General features: G+C 38.8%; 1 protein-coding gene and 1 long non-coding RNA gene across 5 annotated transcripts in view; one reads left to right on the forward strand and one right to left on the reverse strand.

Annotated features, from left to right (window-relative positions):
- Positions 1-20,121, reverse strand: part of cps1 (carbamoyl-phosphate synthase 1, mitochondrial) — a 64,865-nt gene extending 44,744 nt beyond the window's left edge. For 2 of the 4 annotated variants that reach the window (XR_014907990.1, XM_085385428.1), the window contains exons 1-21: positions 19,479-20,121; positions 18,239-18,348; positions 17,817-17,961; positions 16,207-16,296; positions 16,068-16,124; positions 15,886-15,978; positions 15,673-15,762; positions 14,921-15,049; positions 14,626-14,732; positions 14,334-14,475; positions 14,006-14,083; positions 13,266-13,364; positions 13,041-13,136; positions 11,262-11,451; positions 10,810-10,967; positions 10,419-10,547; positions 9,128-9,272; positions 6,254-6,464; positions 5,792-5,990; positions 5,526-5,702; positions 3,015-3,136 (exon numbers count right to left, since the gene is read on the reverse strand). Coding sequence is in view for 3 of the 4 variants with exons in the window: in XM_085385428.1 (XP_085241554.1) it covers positions 3,015-3,136; positions 5,526-5,702; positions 5,792-5,990; positions 6,254-6,464; positions 9,128-9,272; positions 10,419-10,547; positions 10,810-10,967; positions 11,262-11,451; positions 13,041-13,136; positions 13,266-13,364; positions 14,006-14,083; positions 14,334-14,475; positions 14,626-14,732; positions 14,921-15,049; positions 15,673-15,762; positions 15,886-15,978; positions 16,068-16,124; positions 16,207-16,296; positions 17,817-17,961; positions 18,239-18,348; positions 19,479-19,601 (2,690 nt within the window). In the remaining variant the exon portion in view is untranslated. The remainder of the gene's footprint in view (positions 1-3,014; positions 3,137-5,525; positions 5,703-5,791; positions 5,991-6,253; positions 6,465-9,127; positions 9,273-10,418; positions 10,548-10,809; positions 10,968-11,261; positions 11,452-13,040; positions 13,137-13,265; positions 13,365-14,005; positions 14,084-14,333; positions 14,476-14,625; positions 14,733-14,920; positions 15,050-15,672; positions 15,763-15,885; positions 15,979-16,067; positions 16,125-16,206; positions 16,297-17,816; positions 17,962-18,238; positions 18,349-19,478) is intronic. The other 2 variants (XM_085385427.1, XM_085385426.1) reach the window with 1 other exon arrangement.
- On the forward strand, positions 1,072-12,258 carry LOC146651298 (uncharacterized). The gene is made up of 3 exons (XR_014907991.1): positions 1,072-1,380; positions 1,464-1,639; positions 12,127-12,258. It is a non-coding gene; the product is annotated as an uncharacterized LOC146651298 (long non-coding RNA).
- Positions 20,122-21,594: the final 1,473 nt, after the last annotated feature.

Raw genomic sequence — 21,594 nt, forward strand, 5'->3', positions numbered from 1 at the left:
TGTGACGGATTCTGTTATTAGTAAGTACTCAAGGAAAAATGGTCCTTTTAAATTTGTTTTGTTTACATGTTGTATTGAATTTTCTAGCCAGCTAAAAACCAATCTAAAACATGAACTATAATTGCAACATTACTGCAGTAAAATGACAGAGGAGGTGGTAGGTAAAACCGCTCCAGTGCATGATAAAATATTAAACTTTATTAAAACAATACAACATTCCACACATTAAAAAAAAAACATAATATAAAAACACCACATTGTAAGTGTTGAAAGTATTCTTTTTAGGAGGTATGCAAACTTCCATTTGCTTCCTGATTCAGTAATGAGTTAAACTGAACAGATGAATATGCTGCTATAAAGTTGATATTGACTTTATCATCCAATTCCCACATACAAAGCAACAAGCAAATGTAGCAGTATTTCTTTAACTCAAGGTAGAGACAATAAGGGATTCTATTTTCCTGGTAAACCACTGCCTTTTCTTCCTGCTCCTTATCTGAATTATTTATAACCTTATAGCGTAACAATATTGGAAATGTCAAGTGTGTTTTAACTCCCACTGCACGTGGCTTTGCTGAGAAATAACAAACCCAAGAAACGGGAGCGGCAAGTCAGAATCAAAGGAAAGACATTTGATCCCAAAGCTTGGCTGTGTTGTGAGCAATTTTGTCTGGAAAAGCAGTTTAAAGAATGAAGAAAGCCCCTCGCATGCCATGAACCGATGTGAATAGACCATCGCGCACAAATAAAACACTCCACCATATACTTGCCCGGAGCCATTGCGGCTATGTGTGAATAGAAAGTTGCTATGTATTCTGACATATTGCAAAGACACATGAACACACAATATGTTTTAAAAACTCACTTTCCCTTGAAGTTTAAACTTTTAAATGATTATATTTACATTTGTGTGCATAAATCATTAAATTGCTAGGGACTGTCTGTGGTTTATCTATACCCAGGTATAGGGATGGGTATCGAAAACCGGTTCTTGTTGAGAACCGGTTCCCACTGTTTCAATTCCTTGGAATCGTTTGCCACTTTTAAAAACGATTCCCTTATCGATTCCAGTCGCCCCGAATGACGTCATCACGTTGAGTAGCGTCTTTTACCCAGTAGGAAACACGGCGCCTGAGCGGCACAAACGCTCAAAAGTTTGGTTACACTTTATGAGAAAGGATGACAACAGGGCAACGTGCAATACTTGCAAAGTAGAGATTTCATCAAAGGGAGGAAACACTACGAATATGCAAAAGCATTTGCTCAAAAAACACGCGATTGCTTTCAACGAATGTCGTGTTTTTGATCCGCTCCGGACTAGCGAAGCTCAACCCAGCAGCAGCGGTAGCGTTTCCACGTCCTCTCCCGTTAATACTGCAGGTAACTAATCAATTAGCATTGCATATTATGTTAGCGCGATTTACCTTATTACAAAACCTGCTATTACTGTGCGTTGCATTTAGATAACCATGATGAGAGAGACAGAGTCTGGCTGGCTCAGATGCTGGCAGTTCTCGCTGCAGTCTACCGGTAGCGTCTCCTTTCAGGCAGGATAGACGAATGTCACCGAGCAGTGACTAAGTTTGTGGTCAAAGGCTTGCACCCATTTGCCACAGCACATGCCCCCGATTTCACTTTGGTAAGTGAATGTGTTTAATTGTAGGCAGGACATTACTGGATATTCTTGTGTAATTGCTACAGAATAATTTATGTTAAACTTTGTTATTGCTACAGGAGAATATTTATTTTATTATTTTACATATACATTTTTTTTCCCTGGGGACCCTGTGACACCCCATTGAAGAGCCGTAGGCTGGATCTCTTAAGATCTCACTGTTGGGTTTGTAAGGCCATGTTACTCCTAAATTTCTATCTTGTTCAAAGAGAAGATATAAAACAAAGTTCTAAGCTAATCGACTTTAGTGTTCTCCTTTTAAAAAAAAAAAAAAGAATCGATAAGAGAATCGATAAGGAATCGAATCGTTAAACAGAATCGAAAATGGAATCGGAATCGTTAAAATCTTATCAATACCCATCCCTACCCAGGTATCCATGGCAGCATGATGCAATTTTAATTTATAGAAATGCAAGTACCAATAAAAAAAAAGGACTCAATACTATATTCATATTGACTTGTGCAAACAACTTTGGAAAAATAGAACAAATGGTCAAAAGTAAGCTTTCTTTGGAAATGTTAACACCATTGCATAAAAGCATATAATGCGTAATGTAGCAACTTTTGCAGAAGTCTCAACATGTTCTGTCTGAGCCCGACTCCTCCTTAGAGGACTGCAGAGTTACATTATGCAGCCAGTGTGTCTTTTTTCACTAAGCCAGCTGACCAAATAAGAGAGCGTGCAGTACGTGATGCAGTGTACAAATAAGGATTAAAATATGTTGTATTATATTTTTTCCTTGTGATTTAATTGTAATTACCCTTCAATCTAGAGGAAAAAAATTCTTACGCACACAAAGACTGCTGAGCAGCAGAGCATGAAGCCCACCCGTGCTCAGCACCATACTCCATCAGTCTGGCAGCAGACTAACATTTTCTGCCCATCCCCATGTCCCCTGCTCCAGAAGAAGTGAAAACTACAACAACACGCCGTGTGTCAGGCTGTAGCAGTGGGTGCCCACCAAACGGCCAGCTATTAATTATTAAACAGCAGAGTCGGAAGAAAGCACCAGGTAACCTGTGGCTGAGCAATGATAATTCACAAAGGCTTGGATTTGGGCTGTCCAGGTAAGAGCTGAAGGGCAGAAGGACAGGAAAGAGAAAGAGGGGGAGAAAGGTAGTTGCGAGGAACCCTGAGAAAGAATGAAAGGAGACAGACACAGAGACTAAAGAGACTGGGGCTTATCTAATTTGTGGGCACAGTTTTTCATGTTTCTATCCACACCCATAAACAAATAGACGGCACATCTACTTTTTTTAAAAAAAAAATTTTTTATTAAATGTACATATCTATTTAAGTAAGTTCAAGTTACTTGAATAAACACTCCGCATGCTTTACCTGTTGTAGTTTGCAAGATGTTGCTCCACGTTTGTTATTCCATGAAGTTTGTGGAGGAACCACTTGTCTATGGCTGTCAGCTGGTGGATCTGATCAACACTCATCATGCCACTGTAGAGGGCCTGAGAAGTAAAAGCAAGAAACAAAGAACGGGATCATCATGATCTTCCATTGTTACGACTATTACGAAACTCGGACATGTGTTTAATTGGTCAGAGTTTTAAAATTTGATTTTATTCTGTGATCGGCTGCTCATGAGAAAAACCTCGCAACCAATAACCCAGTGATCTCTAGTGTATTATAAGTAAATCAAGTGCATGAACAATACAGAGTATTATTGCAACATTTCATCTAAAAGAAAAATAAGTATTTTATCTGAAATAAAGTGTCTAAAGTGTCAGGCTGATAGTGTGCAAGCTCCTTGTACTGAAAGCTTTTTATTCACAGCAGCGCCCCAGGTCATTTACAGCATGTCGTCCCCCTCTCGCTCTTCCTACCTTCCTGTCTTCCAACTGTCACTATCTAATAAATGCAAAAAGCCAAAAAATAAATCTTAAAAATCTGCGCACACATACAAACAGTTTCCAAGGACAACTTGCCAGAAAGTCCAAGGTTATCTGTAACAAACCATCTGGTGCACCAAGTTATCAACCATGAGAAATACCTACAAAGAGCAGACCAATATAGTCATTTCCAAAACAGGCTGGGATGCCTTGCAAAATTTATGTAGGCTGGAAAGTCATCTATACCCTACACGCACTTGAATGTAGTACATCGTGAAGCAAGGATGCCAAAAGTAGAAAAAAAAAAAAGAATGTTTTCAGTTGTTGCATTTGTGCATGCAGACAAAAACACTTAGGAATAACAAAAGTATAGTTATATTACATTTGCAGTGAAGCACTGAGAACTGCTCACCTAACAGTTGATGTGTCAAGACGGCGTACGTAGCTGAGGTTCAGAGGCGGTCAGACTGGTGTGTAGACAACAACCTGGACCTCAATACCACCAAGACAAAAGAACTGGTAGTTGACTTTAGAAGGTGGAAGTCTGAGCTGCAGCCTGTCAGCATCAATGGGGAGTGTGTGGAAAGGGTCTCCAGTTTCAAGTTCCTGGGTGTGCACATAGACCCAGACCTCCAATGGAGCTCAAACACCTCTGTGGTTTTGAAGAAAGCCCAACAGCGTCTCCACTTTCTGAGAATCCTCAGAAAAATGGACCTGAAGGAGCTGCTGAGCGTCTTCTACCACTGCTCCATTGAAAGTGTGCTGACATACTACATCTGTGTGGTTCTCCAGCTGCACTATGGCACACAGACAGGCAGTCCAGAAGGTCATTAATATGGCCCAAAAAACTCATTAGGCATCCTCTTCCCTTCCCGAAGGATCTGTACAGCACTCGCTGTCTCAAGAGGGCACGCAGCATCCTACAGGACTGTGCATACCTAGGACACTGGGTGTTTAAGCTGCTGCCGTCTGGTAAGATTCAGGCTGCTGAGGTCCTGGACAAACAGACTAAAGCGCAGCAAAAAAATTCTGGCACAACTTCACCTGCTTCCAAGGTGCATGGAGAGGATGAAAGAATTCACAAAGCAGGAACTCCAGCAACACTTGAGGGAAGATGAACAACTTTGATAATTGACCAACGCGTAAGAAGGAGTGCTATGAATATACACAAAAAAATAAAAAAAATTAAAAAGGACAGTCTTTAATGGTAAAGGTACGTTTGAATTTAGAAAACAAGATTACATCATAACATGATGTTAACATTTCATTATTACTAAGTTAAGTTACTGTGTTGTGTTGCAATGTGTCGTGTCTTGGACCTTTACATCTGGCTGTAAGTCTCTTACAGTTGATGCAATTTGTTTTTTGCTTTACACACAACAAAGAAAATGTCCCCAAGATGTACAGGTGTAAAACTAAAACCATTCAAACTGTTTGAGCTTCTAACAGTCTGAGATCATGTGGATAGCAGGCAGTTTAGCTTTGAGTGACAGTAGCTATGCTTACCACCCCGCAGCATTACAGACTCATGTAACAGACTAGAGATCAAATGTGGATCAATCAATCCCTGACGCTGTCACCACCTCAATTATCTCATTCAATACTTAAGGAAATTGATCCATCTACACCGGTGATGAAAAACATGTTCATATGCTGGAGCCATAAATGTTTTTCACCTTGTAAGATCTTTGTGCCTGAAAAATAAAGCTCAACCCTGTGCTTATAAGTGCTGTCTCACCTTCATCTGCTTCTATGAGGAAAGCTACAGACACATAGCAGTATATGTTTGCGCGATGCATCTTTCCTCTCTCTGGAATATATTTGAAGAGCCCTACTGTCAGCTCTGTTTAACTGAATCGAAATTTAAATGACGAGTACAGCCACAGGATTAAGCATTCATAGCTAGGCATGCAGGGACTTTTTTTTCAGCAACACTACAAAATGTGATTTTAATGAGCAAACTATAGTGAGTGTCATTTATTATTAATGTAATGAAGAATAATTGTACCTTAGCGAGGGAGAAGATGCGGGTGCTAGAGGGCACAGCCAGCTCCTGTTCTAGATCGTGGGTGTCGGACCACGGCTTCTTGAGTGGCAGCCGGGGCACAAAGCCATCTACTGATGGATGGCACATCCTTAAGGCCTTCTGCATACTCTCCTCAAACGTACGGCCTATTGCCATCACCTGGATGCAAAGGAAGAAAACACACGATGGAATAATTGGCTTGCCAGAACGCTGAGTAACCGAGTGAGCGGTTAAATGTTTAGCCCCACCTCTCCTACACTCTTCATGGCACTGCCTATTTCACGAGACATGCCGTGAAAGCGGTCGAGGTCCCAGCGAGGAATCTTGGTGACGATGTAGTCTAAACTGGGCTCAAAGCAGGCTGTGGTCTTCTCTGATACAGCATTCTTGATCTCAGGCAGGGGGATTCCCAGAGCCAGCTTAGCAGCCACAAATGCCAAGGGGTAACTGAAACCAGAACCGGAGTGCAGGGAGACCAAAATCAAATAACGATGGGCAAAAGTGCAAGAATATTTTATCAAACATAATTTGTTTAAAAAAAAAAAAAGGGTTAAAAAGTGAGTACAGTGTAAAATTATTGTTTTATTACCTCAATAGTCTGTCATACATAAATATCTAAGATCTCTTGATGTGTTAACGTGCATTTTTATCTTCTGCCGCATGAGTTCATAACTCTGCCTTAAAAGAGCCTGTTTCAGGTGTCAACTTACCCAGTTGCTTTGGATGCAAGAGCTGAGCTTCTCGATAGCCGTGCATTCACCTCAATAATGCAGTACTCCAAAGAAGATGGGTGTAAGGCATACTGGATGTTGCATTCGCCAACAATGCCAAGGTGACGTACCACCTTGATAGCAGTTTCACGGAGCATATGGTATTCCTCATTGGATAATGTCTGGCTTGGTGCCACCACAATGGAGTCACCTGTAAAAGAAGTGTTGTTCAGACTAAGATTCGCTTTAACGAATAATAAATATATATCTAAACTTGGCTTTAGTTAAGTGAAAGTGACAGAAAAAGTAAACGTGTCACTTAAAAGCCATGGAGTGGTTGTAGCGGGGTTGTTTTCTTTTTTTTTTTTTAAATTAGAGAAACTTTTACATACAATAATTTTAAAACATTAGAGACTGTAAAAATTATTTACAGTCATCTCATGTTTTTCCTTATTCATTTTTAGAGGAAAACAAAAAAGCCATGTGACCAAAAAAAGTGTGTCTTAAATTGAAAACACACCTGTTTGCCTGTTTATACAGTGGACTTTGTGAGAAGCACTTAAACCAGCCTTAATGCTGGCAATAAGAGCAAAACTCAAACCCAACACTTTTTTTCCCTCAAAATATTGATACTCTGTGCTCTCCTACCAAAACAGGACAAGGACAACAGCTCTGCAGAACGTCTACAACTGAGTGCACCACCGTGCATTTTCACTTCAATGTCAGTGATTCAAAAAAAAAAAAAAAAAAAAAAAAATTGTATCACCTCCCAATGACAATCACTTCTGAATTGTCAAAGGGAGTGTTTGTTTTTTTTATCAATTCAAATTACACACCTGTAGTTACAATCATACATCATCTCATGCTAAATGTAAATCACACGTGTTTTGCATCTAATTGCATAAGCATAACTATAAAATGATCTGTAGAACACCAGTACTCTGTTAGTTTGGGACGTGTGTATGCATTATGGATCCACATGGAAAGGAACAGCCAGAGGACCTGGAAAATCTGACTGTGATGTTTAAGAGGTGGGAGGAGGAGAAAAATAAAAATAAATAAATAAATAAATAAATAAATAAACACACACACACACACACACACACACACACACACACACACACACACACCAACAACAACACCACCACCACAGGAAGTACAGGAAAATTAGTCAATCATAAATGGGGGGGGAAAAAAAAAAAAAAAAAAAAAAAAAAAAGTAGTAATATGGTAATCAGAACTACCATGCATAGAGAATGAGTCTAAATCACACTAATCACAAAAAAAAAAAAAAAATAAATCCATGTAACATGTGGTATTTGCATAATCTAGCGTGGGAAAAAAATAAAATAAATGACAGGCAAATGTACAGAGGTTATCAAAATCAGACTTCCTGCGACAGCTCAGACAGCATGAAGAACACTGCTTGCACTTCAGTACGGCAAGGTAAAATGAAAGGATAAAACACCTTAATCTTATAAACTAGCACACCACAAGATTGGCCTTAGGATAATCTCAAGTGACAAATCTGAATTGCAATGGAATTTGGGAGGATCCGCCCAAATTCTGCAGAAGGATCAGCGTGAATGGACACGCAAAGTATGTGCAGGTCAATAAAGAGCTGCGCAAACACAGACATCTGTTTATGCACCCAACATAAGCCTGCATACCACAAGTGGACAGACTGCATTGGCTTTAAGTTGTTGTTGTCGTCGTCGTCGTCGTCGTCGTCGTCGTCGTCGTCGTCGTCGTCTTATTTTGCAATTTTTCTATTAAAATGGTTAATATTTCTGTAATCCTGCCAGTCCCTACAATTCTTTATATATTTCAGTATATCACTACCAATTTACACTACCATATATTACTACCAAGAGTAAAAAGAAAATGAACATAAAATACAATAAAATTATGTTGCTGTAATTCCAAAGACATGCATAACTATTTTAAGATAAACCGTGACTGAACCATGAGAATTCACAGAGGCTTTGATTTGAGCTACATGTGTTGGTTGATCTCATAGGCAGAGCGAGAGAGAGAGTGAGAGAGAGAGTGAGGGAGCGAGAGAGAGCTGGTGAGCAAGAGTAAATTTAAAATGTTATTCTTTATACAACTCACTGTATGTCAAATTGTTCATTTACCTTCAGTTTATTGGATCACAACCAATAAAGGCATATGTACAAATTATCCAGTGACCAACAGCTGCTTGCTGCCGACCAGCATTGCTCCATCAAATCTGGCTAGAGTGCCAAACTACCTGAATGACTACAATAATATAATTTGAGGCCTGCAGACCGCATAATCCCTAAGTGAAGACCCAGTGATTGCTACACATCTCAGCCCGGCTCTGAACTAAGCCGGAGAAAACAGTTAACCAACCGAACTTTAACTTGAACTAACTTCTAATTTGTTTACTCTCAGAAATTTGATTATCTTTAGTTTCTTTTATTCATCAATAATCTGGGGAAACAAATATCTCTCTTTTGTCATTGCGTCAATGTTTTACGTTTATGCCAGGTGAATAGGGAGCAACTGTGTCGTTAGTTTCAACCAGTGTGCTCTTGTAACTGTCCAGCTTCAAGGTCAGTATGTCCTTATTGTGCTGGCTCCCAATGGAGTACCAGTAAATACCTCTGAGTGCAGTTCTTTATCGACCTGCACATAATAATTTGTGTGTCAGAGCACAATGATCCTTCTGCAGAAGCTTTAAATTTAATAAAATTTAAAAATAAAAATAAAAAATAAAAAACCCTCAAAAGACAGGTGAAGTGTGCTCAAAGATATGGAGATTGAGAGAGAAACAAATAAAAAATTTTTCACAAAAATAATAAGAAAGAGCCTTTCATGGTTTGAAAAGGGCCACAGATTAGTGCCTACCTGTGTGGATGCCCAGTGGATCGAAGTTCTCCATGTTGCAGACGGTGACACAGTTATCAGCAACGTCTCGTACCACCTCGTATTCCACCTCTTTCCAGCCAAGCAAAGACTTTTCCACGAGGATTTGATTGCTCATGGCCAGAGCCTACGATACATAAACAGCTTAAACAATTTAGATGTGTGTTTCACTACAATCATCAAACTGAAGCGGAAAGAAATTAATACCTATATATTAAAGTTTAAGTAAGTAAGTTTAAGTAGTTAGTAGTTTAAGTAGTTAGTAGTAGTAAATGCAGTAGAAGTAAATGCAGGACATCCATACTGAAATGTATCAAACTAAAGTTTGTGTTTTGTGTAGTAAGGATTTTTGGTCTTTTTAAATAGTGTTTTATCTTTGTAATGCAAACTTCCAAATCACAGTGACAATCTCAGAGAAGATGCTTTTCAGAATGCGATAAATGTGCCCTATAGCCGGTCTGTCCTTGTCAGTTATCAAAATAAGGGTTAGAATTGTTTCATTGCAAACTGTCCTTCTGGTTTGTCGATAGCTAAGATGCTTTGTTGAATCAAACTAAATGTAGTAATCTATTAGGACAGTTTGCACCGAAACAATTATCAAACTCTTTTTGATAACAGACAAGGCCAGACCAGGTTAAAGGACTGTCTACCTTGGGGTTTTTGTTTTGCATTCTTGTCTTGGTGAACTGCCCTTGATACAAACCAGGTGAACAGCTGCTGAGTATAATTGGTACCAATGCACTTGCCATTGAAACTTCCAAATGAAACCAAAAATAAATAAATAACTAAAGTAAGCTTCAAAGAAATACTTAAAAAGAGCACAAACATTAAGCATAAAAAAAAAAAAATTAAAAAAAAAAAAAAAGCAAGCACGCACCAATCTAACACAGTCTGGCACAAGCGGTTCATTTTGAAGCCTGTGATCATAGATTAGAACCAATTGAGCTGTCAGACATAATGCTGAAAAGGGGAAGAGCACAAAAGAATGTTGCTTAGCAACAGAAAACTATTCCTTTCTTGGCACAGGACCAAAGAAATGTATCTGAACAATTTCAAAAGGTATTATTTCTGTGCAGGTTCATGCTGTAAACTCGAGAAAAGGTATAAAAAGAGGAAAAAACATGGTAAGCCTAGGTATAAATGCTCTGATTGATTTGGACAAAAGATTTTGAATGTTTGCTTAAATGCCAGGAGAAAAAAAGGACCAGTGAGAGGAAAAAAAAAACAAAAAAAAAAAAACATTAGCTATTGATAAGTGTCTGCTTTTTCTGACCTTCTGGGCAGTTTCCTCCAGCTTTTCTTTATTGGCACACAGACCAGAGCCCAGACCCCCCAGAGCGTAGGCCGATCGCAACATCACCGGGTAGCCTATCTGCTCTGCTGCTCGTAATGCATCAGACACCTGAAGGATGCACATAAATGTTACGCTTCCCATAACAAAAACTGTTGATACGGGCTTTAAACCACTATAGAACTATTACAAACACAAGACCTCCAATATAAGTAATGTCAATGACTTCTTTTTTTTAACACTAACAAAATGCTGGAATCAAGAAATTAGTGGTAGACTACAAGCTGACAGGATATTTTAGTATCTTCTATACGTAGTTACCAAACGTATCGCTCAAGAACACTTTTTTCGGCAACTGGACATTGGTCCTTACCGACTCAACAGCAATACTAGGTGCAATTTTCTCATTGATCTCCATTAGTTTGTCAGCAAAAAGCTGCCTGTCCTCTGTTGCCATTATGGACTCCACAGGGGTTCCAAGGACTTTCACCCCATACTGGTCCAAGATCCCACGCTGGAATAACTCTACCCCTGAAAACAAATTAAAGATGCATGGTTAAACACACACACACAAAAAAAAAAGATGTCTAAATAAATTACACACATATGTATATATAACACATTTATATTATATCTATTATATATGTTTTACCTTTTTAAGGTAAAAGATTTTTAATATAATATAAAATATATAATACAAAAGGTTTTTAATATAATAGAAGACTTAGACGTAACATTTGAACTGAATTTCAAAGGGACACATTTGCATTTTTCATTCCCTTTGGTCAGTTACACGTACTAATCAAGCAACTGTGCACATCTTACCACAGTTGAGTGCAGTTTGTCCACCCATCGAGAGCAGGATGCCGTCTGGACGCTCTGTCTTGATGACCTCTGTTACAAATTCTGGCGTTACAGGCAGGAAGTAGACTGAGTCAGCCTGCTTGGAGCCCACTTCATTGGTCTGAACGGAGGCTATGTTTGGATTCATGAGCACAGTCTTCAGGTTTTCCTCCTGTATGACCGCAAGGGAAATTATTAAAAGCAAACTCACCCATGACAAAAAGCCTTCAGGGACACTTTTACATCATGTCTGACATTTTAGATGTTCTAAAGTGTTTTCCAGGCCTGTCACATATCTCAGATACAAGAGGCAAGTGTTACTAACAACATTAGCAGCTCTGCTCAATTCTGTGCCCCAATTCAAATGCTAAATAGAATTCAGTCCTCATTAATTTTATCATTGTCATATTGCTGTCATTTATATTTTATTATACCAAACTTTATATTAAAAAAATGATTCCCTCTATTTTTCATAAAAGTCCATTCAAAAATTGGAACATGGGGCCCAGAGATAGTGACAAATTACAGTAAAAGCAAACACCTAAGACACAGCACAACAGCATCAATGCAATTTGGCATTTATTTTTCAAGTCTCTGGAATGCTACAGAGGGAAGGAAAATCATTCCTTTAAAAGATATTCCTTTTACAGGCTGACCTCTAACAGGTTGGTCAAAATGTCCTGTGGCCATTTAATTGGGTTAAGATCTACTGACTGCAAATATCACAGCATGAAATTCATATTGCTGTGCCCTATGTCATCATAGAAGAGAGTATTTACACAAGAATAAAAATGTTACATCCAAGGATAAAGGGGGTCACTCAGGACAACTTTGTTTTCATTTGCAGTGACCATTCCCTGTAATGGATAAGTGGAGCTAACCTATGGCACGAAACGGCCCCCCACAGTATAAGCACGGTGGCACCAAATGCTGTCATTGTTGGGGTCAAGCACTCAGGCCGCCACGGAACTCATCTGGGTATAAACCTTTTTCACATCTCTGCAGATCACTGCCTGTTGTTTTTGTTTTTTTTTAATTCCACTAATTCCTCAAATATGTTTTATTTCTTGAAGTGAGCGGTTTATGCAGTACTATAGTGTTGGTCCCTATGCAATTATCAAAAAGTCACAGTTATCTAAGGAGGATTTACTGTTTTTTCAATGCATACCAACTATAATGCACAAGAATTGCAGTTATCAAATGTGCTCTGTCCATGAAAAACTCCTTTTACGTTTGCCTTTTTTTTTTTTTTTTCTTTCACAGAGCTTAATCCAAATGCAAGTTTAGTCACAGTTGCCCATTGAGCAGTATTAGCTAGTGAATCTCCTGCATCTGTGTCCAAATAATGAACCATCTTTCATTATCATTTAAATATTCTCATCTTGCCATATTGATTAAAAAAGAAAATCACAATCAACTGGGCCTGCTCAGCATTTTTAGATCTTAATTAGATAAACTAAAATCCCAGTGTTCCACGTAATTAGGGAAAAAGCTGCCAAGCTCATCGATGAAATAAGCTACAGCATCTTAACTACCCAATATAAGGACAGTATAGCAGAATAAATGACACATTTAAAAGTCCATGAATTAAAATGCAGACAAATTGGATCATCACATCACTTTAAAAAAAAAAAAAAAAACGTCTGCATTGACTCTCACACATAAAGTCACATGAAACACACTTCTATGCCTTCATTCACAACCATATTAAAGTATTATTAATTGGCTACAGAAATGATTAATTCATCCAGATGCTCTGACCTTCATGGCCTTGATGGCTTGAGATCCAGAGTAGTCAAACTCACCAGCCTGACCAATAGAGAGGCCACCAGAACCCAATACAAGCACCTTTGAAACCTGCGTCGACACAAAAAGGTGTGATTGGCACCATTTAAACAGCAGGTTCCACTAAATGACTGATATAAAAGTCTCTTATGTTCAGAATATTTGAAGTTGAACCTGCTCAACCTGGGTGAAATACTCTACCTGGGCCCTGGGAGGGATCCTGGGTTTTATGGGCATGACTGACGCTATGCTGATATTCTTTCCTTTTTTGATCAGGGACAAAAAGACATCAAAGAGAAACTGTGGGGGAGAAGAAAAAAAAAAAAAAAGCGCCTTATAATCACAGTTTAAGTATTATATTAACAATATTGTTTTTTTTTAATGGTCTCCTGTTAATCGTTTTGGAGCCAAACCCCTATATTGGTTAAAACAAAAGGCTAAATTCTGGCTAAAATGTACATGGAATCTGAATTCAATTTAACTAAAGTGACAGATCTTTGAGATCAAGACAAACGTGCTGAATAAATGATCTTCTAATGCAAAAGTGTGCCATTCGTCCATCTATCCATTCGCTTCCGCTTATCCTTTTCAGGGTCGCGGGGGGCGCTGGAGCCTATCCCAGCTGTCATAGGGCGAGAGGCGGGGTACACCCTGGACAGGTCGCCAGTCTGTCGCAGGGCTATGCAACTAACATCACCCTCAGCTTACTTAGATCAGATTCTAAGAACAGTTAAAAGATCTGCACCTGATGACTTCTGAGGTCTGACTGATTATTGCTACCTGGACACCACATCACTTTTCCAAACCATTCACAACTTTTAAGTACTATTTTAGAATAGAGCTCAAAGTTTTACGCAAGTTCCATTTTGTGAATATACTTTAATTAGCTGGAGTATAGTGTTCAGGTACTTCATGCAGCACCATCAAGTTTTTTTAATTACCTCTGTGTCCGTGGGACCGCCCTTAGCCTCAGGGTGAAACTGGGCTGTAAAAACAGGTTTAGTGCTGTGCATGACCCCCTGGAAATTGTGAAATAAAAATCATGAAATTATGTATATATTAAAAAAAAAAAAAAAAAAAAAAAGAAAGATACTGTTAGCATTTCGAAAATAAATGCATCTTTCCAAAATATTAGTGTAAACATCATACAGTCCTGTATTTGCTTCAGTTATTGCTGTAAAAGAATTGTTTATTTCTTTATTTTTATAGCCAAAGCCTAGGGAAAAAAGTCCTGTTAAAGACTGAATATTCACACAGACTGAAATCAACCTCATTGGTGCCATCATTTGCGTTGATGAAAAGCGGGCCCCACCCTGGGGGCAGGGACTCGCTGTCTATGCCATAACCGTGGTTCTGTGCGGTAATGAAGGCCTGGCCCGTCATCACATTCAACACCGGCTGGTTCTGGCCTCTGGGGACCCACAGAAATGAATAAAACACATCATCTACTTCATTACATTTTCTGTCGGACAGGTTACACTTTAGACTGAAATCTTTATCTGAATGCAGAGCATATACAGCACGCTGTATCATATTTATGATTGGCTGTTAAATTGGTCACCTGTTGCCCATAGGTAGTTTGTATGACTTGGCTCCTGCAGCCAGGGCAGTGATCTGATTGCCCATACAGATCCCAAATACTGGCTGGGGACGATCGCTCTCCAGCACCTTCACAAAATAAATATTATTACAGAAACAATGGTGGAGCTATAAACACAGTTATGAAAAGAAATTGTTGAAACAAATATATTAAATATTATATAGATAGAGCTCTGCAACAATTTTAGTTCCTTGTTAAACCTGCGAATCAATACTCAAGTCTCTCAGTTCACATAAACATTTGTGAAGCATCCTACCTTGTGCACGTTATTGATGAGTGTCTTGGCCAGAGATGGATCTCCTGGTCCATTAGATATGAACAGGCCATCATAGTCTAGACTAAGCAAGTCCTGGTCCCACGGCACTAGGTGGACTTCTGCACCTCGCTGCACAAAAGCACAAATGTAGTTATTTTGTAATCTTCTGAGTATACTTAAAATGTCAAATGAATGTAAAATCAAAGTAGCAGAAGATGACATTTATTTTATCCCCCTAGCTGTAAAAATAACTACAGACAACACCAAATAGACATAATGTCATAATGAGAGCTCTGACATTTATGGTTTATAATCTCCAAACATGTAATGTTGTTTTAAAAAAAAAAAAAAAAAAAAATAATAATAATAATACTGAAAAATAGAACAAAAAGAAAACATAGAGAAGGGTCAACGCTGAGTGTAACGAATAAGAGCAAATCGATGAATACAATGTTATAACCAATCCAATTAAAAGCAAATATCACAAGTCATTAACTTTGAGTACAAACATGATGAAAACCCACTCTCTTACCAATCTCCATGCCACAAACAAATTTTACATTTCTGGAGCTCATTAGGCCCAGATTTACTTTCTCAAAATTTCTAGGTCAGGTTGCAGAAAGCATGTAACAGAGCGCTGACTTTTTTATTCTGTGTTTATGCAGAGGAGGTCATTTGGGGCTAAGTCACAAAAACAAGGTCTCCAAATGGAACGCACACAGTCGAACAAGGATGTTTCACGCAACTCTCACCTTAACCAGCAGTCGAATTATGTTATGTTTAATGCCACAGTCGACAGCCACCACTTTAATTGGGTTGCCTTTTCCAAAAACTTTGACTTCCTGGTGAGTATAGAGGCATGACAAGAAGAGGTTAGTGCCATTTCAAAATATCTAAACAAAAGGAGTTTTTAAATCTGATATTATCGTTAAATAAAAAAAAGAAAAAAAACTGGCAGTTGTTACCTTGGTTGAAACTTCTGCTACTAAGTTTTTCTGATTGGGGTCAGTTATGTCAACAGGCTGACCATCAAATTCAATCTTCCCCAAAACTGTTCCCTTAAGAGAAACCACAAGCCAAACATATCAGAAACTGACCGACTCATTCATTAAACGTGAAACAGATACAGTCTTTCTAATTGTGGTACCTTATCTCTGATGACTTTGGTCAGCATCCTGGTGTCTATCCCAAACAGTGCAGGAACCTTTTGAGGGTAAGATTTACATTAACAGAAAAGTCATATTCATCATTCACGCATTCTCACAGCTTCTAATTTGCAATCTAACCTTCTCTTCTTGCAGCCATTGACCCAGAGACTTGACAGAGTTCCAGTGGCTGTACTCGTGGCTGTAGTCTTGAACCAGTAGACCAGATACCTAGAGAAACCAAAGCATTGTATGAGCCTTGGAAAAAAAGTCCAATTTAAAACCCCTCCAGTCTATTAACTGCAGTTACACAGTTTTAATAAAAGGGTCAGTCAATAATAATAACCATTCTGACCTGATGCTTCAACCACTTAACCCTAGCTGTAATTAAACAAAAATTCAGTGAAGTAAAAAAAAAAAAAAGAAAAAAAAAAAGGAAAATGGCCATGAGTGGTCAGTGCCAACTGCAGTGTTAATTCTTTATTTGCCAGAAAATTAAAGCAGCTCTAATATGATTCAACATTAACAGCTGACATTGTTATCAGTGAGAAAACTGTGGTGGATTATATGCAGTTAGGTCCATAAGTATCTGGACAATTTATGGCTTGAAAAGCAAACAGACTGCCTTCTGGCAATCATTTTCATAGCCAAGTGAAGCCGTGCACAAAGCCAAACACATAAAGGATCCAGAGGTGAATTTAGTAGCCATTCACTGAAAATCTCAATATGAAGAACAAAGAGATGCCAAGCCAATTTAAGGAAGCCTTAATGAGGTTGAGATGTATCAAAAACTTTAAGAGTGACCAAAAATAACCATCATTCTTAAAAAGAATGAACGCACCACCAGCTCAGCAACACCAGAAAGCTTCAAAAAATGGAATGAGCACAGAGTTTATTTTTCACTTGATTAAGTAAAACCTTTCACATCTATCCAAGTCAAGAACTCTTTACGCGGTAGCTGTATCACTGTTAAAGTCTACATTCAAGAGATGTCCTCAAGACTGCAAATAAAGCGTTTGCATCAAGTTGCAAACCACTGGTTACACTTAACAGGAAACCCTTCCCATGCTCTTTGGGCAGGTCGGAAAAAACTATTTAGGCAGCTAAAACTTAGCTTGTAACAGAGAGATGGGAAGCGAAAAGTTTGAAGAAGAAAAGAAACAGATCCAATATGTCACATCAGCTGTCAAATATGGTGGAGGGAATGTTATGGGCATGTATTGCTGGAGCGCCTATAATGGATTGGGCCACTAGTTGAATTGGCTGTAATGGATTGGCTATAGCATTTGCTCGTATTAGCGAAATACTTCAAAAGTGATCGGACAGAACTTCTAAGTGCAAATGGATAACGAGCCAAGCATACTGCAGAAGCATCCCAAGACTTTTTCTCAAGACAAAAAAAAAGTGACATTTTCCAACTGCAAAGTCACCTGATCTCAACTCAACAGAGCATGCTATTCAGTTATTAAATACAAAACTGAAGGCAGAGAGAGACTCATAAACAAGCAGCAACTGAAGGAGGTTGCAGTAAAAGCCTAACAGAGCATTTCAGGGGAGAAAATGATATTTGTCTGCATTAGTCTGGTGATGCCCATGGGTTCTAAACTTGAGGCAGGCATTGTTTACACAGGATTTCTATCCAATTATTAAAAACAAAAGAATGAGACAAACGCTTGTACAGTCAGATAATTACTCAATGTAGCGGAATATGAAGACATGCTTGTAAGACAAGCCACACCTTAGTTACCTACTTGAATGCGTTCTGACTCTACATGTTTTCTCAGGCCTAGCTCATCCAGTTCCTCTGTATTCGGCACACCATAGTTCCCTACAATAGGATATGTCAGCGTCAGTATTTGACCTCTATAACTTGGGTCAGTCAGGGCCTCGGGATACCTAAAGTAGAAAAAAAACAGAAACATTTTGTAAAGATTTTTATTGAAGTGATTTATTGGTTTAAAAAAAATGCACTTAAACTCACACTTCTATTTAAAACTATATAAATGTAACTGATGCAGAGGTTATCAAATTAAAAGCAAGTTTCATGTCAGATGTCAATGCCTTTTTGTTTCTTCAAATATGTACTGGAATTGTTGAAATGTGCCATGCAAAAGAAATAAATAAATAAAAATCTAACGGTGTTATAATTTCAGTCAACATTTCTCCCTCTTACCCCACAAGACCAGTATTGAAGACCAGCTCTCCAGCTACAGAGGCATCATGCCCAAAAGAAATCCCTTTCATCCTGGTGCCATCCTCCAAGACCAGGTGGGCTGTCTGGGCCTGGGAGTTAAAAGTAAAGTTAAAAAAAAAAAAATCATCACACCCCAAAATAATATATTCTCTTTTTATTAAGAGACTTTGGAAGAACCAAAGGAAAGACTTTGAAAAAGATGTGTTGTAGATTTTGAGTTTAGATGCAATGGCAACCAGTGACGCTCTGGGACATCATGCTGAAACTGCAGGCCTGTGTGAATTGTACTGCGAATGCTGAGACAGACAAATCTGTTTTTCTGTTGTGTAGGAGTGAGAGAGTGCATCTGTACACGTGTCTAAGAGAGAGAGAGAGCTGCATAGATTATTAAAGAGGCTGGTGTGATGCACCATGACCTCCAGATAGCAATCAGGAAAACAGTGACCAATATTACTCGTACTCGTCACAGATATAAAAATATTAGCATACCACCGATTTATTCACAGCCTTAAGATCTTTTAAATAAAAAAAAAGTAATTTCTCAATTAATGCATTTACTTACTAACGTTATTTAGCAAATTAATGCATGTCATTTTAAAAACTAGTACTTTATCTACCACAACCCTGACTCGAAACAAATAAAATTCTCGCCTTTTCCGTGAATGTTGCAATCAGAGATCATCTGAAGCATGACGCAACACTCCTTCTGATTTACACGTTGTGCATAGTTGTGCAGCTGTTTGCCACTTTAGCCGAGACAGGCATGTGAACATCTCACCCACTTACAGCATCTCATTTTACAACTTCTTTTACGAATTGTCACACTAAAATTTCACTTGTCCATGACCGCTCCAAACTGCCTTGAAAAATCAGCCAATTTACTAAAATGTTGCACAATGAAAAACGTCAAGCTCTACCACAAACAACTCAGTGTGTTTTATAGAATATATTCGTGTGTGTATTCGCCGTATGCAAAGCATGCCTGACGCCATTTATTTTAATACACTTGCAGTTTCTACCCCCCCCCTCCTCATCTGGCACGGATTCCTATTTGCCAGCCACCATGTGGATCAGCTGTTGTTTGTAAACTTCAGCATTTTTTTCCTGAACTTCAAGGGCTGAATAAAGTAAATTACTTTCAGCGAGATCTTTAAAACAGTTCAGTTCTTGGATTTATCGCAGACAACAGTCCTTACCAGTCACACTTCTGTTTTCTTACCTTGACACTAAAAAGTTTTGCAGTGTGAAGTCTCAGGCAGCCCGCGTTCCCCACGTTTCTGCCTAACACGCATCCTTGTCTCAAAGATTTCACAACGCTGACAGCTTGGAGGATTTTTGCCATATTAACCTATGGCAGTAAGACGGCGCAGACGTGGTTGAGAAGCTACTTGTTATAACAAATAACTGAGGGAGAAAAAGTGTGAGCGAGATTTAAGCTTTCCCTCGTGTCCACGCCGCAGGATTGCAGTATAAGCAAGTGAGCGCTTGAAACGTTGATGTGGATTCGCCGGTGGGGAATTGTTGAAGCGCGCGGTGTTTAGGGCCTCGGGGAAAGCCGAATGAATGTAGAAGTAGCATGTGTTTAAATTTCGACTCACGGGTAAAGTGATCACATCCCAGCACTAGAATGGTTGTGGTTTTCTAAACAGTTGATGCAACAATATTGTTTAACCTGTTGTTGAATTGAAGATGACAGATATCACAATACTGATATTGTGATTTTAAATGTTCAAATATTTATGGACCTAATTGTTTATGCATACGTGCTAATACACAGTTGTCGAACTCCAGGCCTCGAGGGCCGGTGTCCTGCAGGTTTTAGATGTGTCCTTGGTCCAACACATCTGATTTAAATGGCTAAATTACCTCCTCAGCATGTCTTGAAGTTCTCCAGAAGCCTGGTAATGAACTAATCATTTGATTCAAGTGTGTTGACCCAGGGTGAGATCTAAAACCTGCAGGACACCCGCCCTCGAGGCCTGGAGTGTGACACCCCTGTTCTAATACCTCTAATTCCTTCATTTTTATCAAATTGAAAATTCAAAACAATCACTATCACTGCAAATACAAGCTACAACACAGAGGTGTACTTACTGAATGCAAGGAAATCTAAACACACGTGACCTTTGTAACATTCAATTTGGGATCAAGGCCACACCTTACTTACCTAGCTGCACTGTGAGATGTCAAAAATATATATTTTGAATTGACTTTAATTGTTTTGAAAGCATAAAGGAACACTCATTCTTTTCATTCTCTAGTAGAGCCAAACAAAAATAAGGTCCACTGTCTCAATACGAGGGAGGAGGGACACAAAGGATAAAAATATAGTGCACGATTAGCAGGAAGTGTTCAGAAATGTAGCTCTGTAGTGTATCAGCGTGACTTAACCTGTGAACTATATAATCACAGTCACCTGTTGGTTTTCTAATAAGTTGACCTTGGATGTAGCTTTTGTTCTAATCATTTGGCCGTGTTTCAACATTATTATAGAGACTAATGTCAAGCTAAAAACAGGCTTTTGGCAATTTTTTTCTTAGATTATGTTTTTAGTTTAAGTTACAATGGAAAAAAACAACAACTGACTTTTTAAAAAATGTCTACACACAAGACATTTGTGATTAAATGCACACCCTGCATTTTAGAACATTAAACACAGACAGAGCTAAAAGAAAAATGCTTTCCCACTGGGAATAAATGTGCCCACTTATAGCAAACTTTTGTATAGTGCTTTCTGTGCAACAAACTCTATACAACATTTTCTTTGAGGCCAATTGCCTGCAAAAAAAAAGGCAAACTGACCATGGAGTGGCTGCATGGTGGTAGGATTAGAGTGTACTGTGTATTTGCTGATCACTGCAAGACTGGTCCTCTGTGGAGAAGGCTGTCTGACTGCCACTCTGCTGTGTTCAGCAGTCTGAACAAAGTGGGTGTGAGTACTAGAACCTGTTTAGATCAGGAAATACCTCCACACTCCAGAAAATAGACTTGGAACTATAACATGTGCTGTATAGTTAACTTTGTTGCCATGTGCCAGTCTTTAGCATTAAAGAAGTGCTCTGGTGCAATATGTCATTGCATTGTACATATATGCCTCATTTCCTGTGCTGAAGCTTATTTTGTTTTTATTTTTATATTTTTTTAGTTCTGTGCATTTTGTGTAGTTCCTTTCTATTTGATGAAACTGCCCTCCTCTCCCTGCAAACCACAATCATTTCCCCGATCAAAATGAACCTAGTGAGCTCCTTCTGTAGATCTGTGGAACACTGCTGACATCCAGTGGCAGATGTTGTGCAAGAGCTGCGGAGGGATCTTGAGTCACTGAATAGTGTTAC

Source organism: Rhamphochromis longiceps, linkage group LG16 (genome assembly GCF_057381845.1).
Source record: "Rhamphochromis longiceps isolate RC_006_pf linkage group LG16, R_longiceps_female_GT1.1, whole genome shotgun sequence".
NCBI lineage: Eukaryota > Metazoa > Chordata > Actinopteri > Cichliformes > Cichlidae > Rhamphochromis > Rhamphochromis longiceps.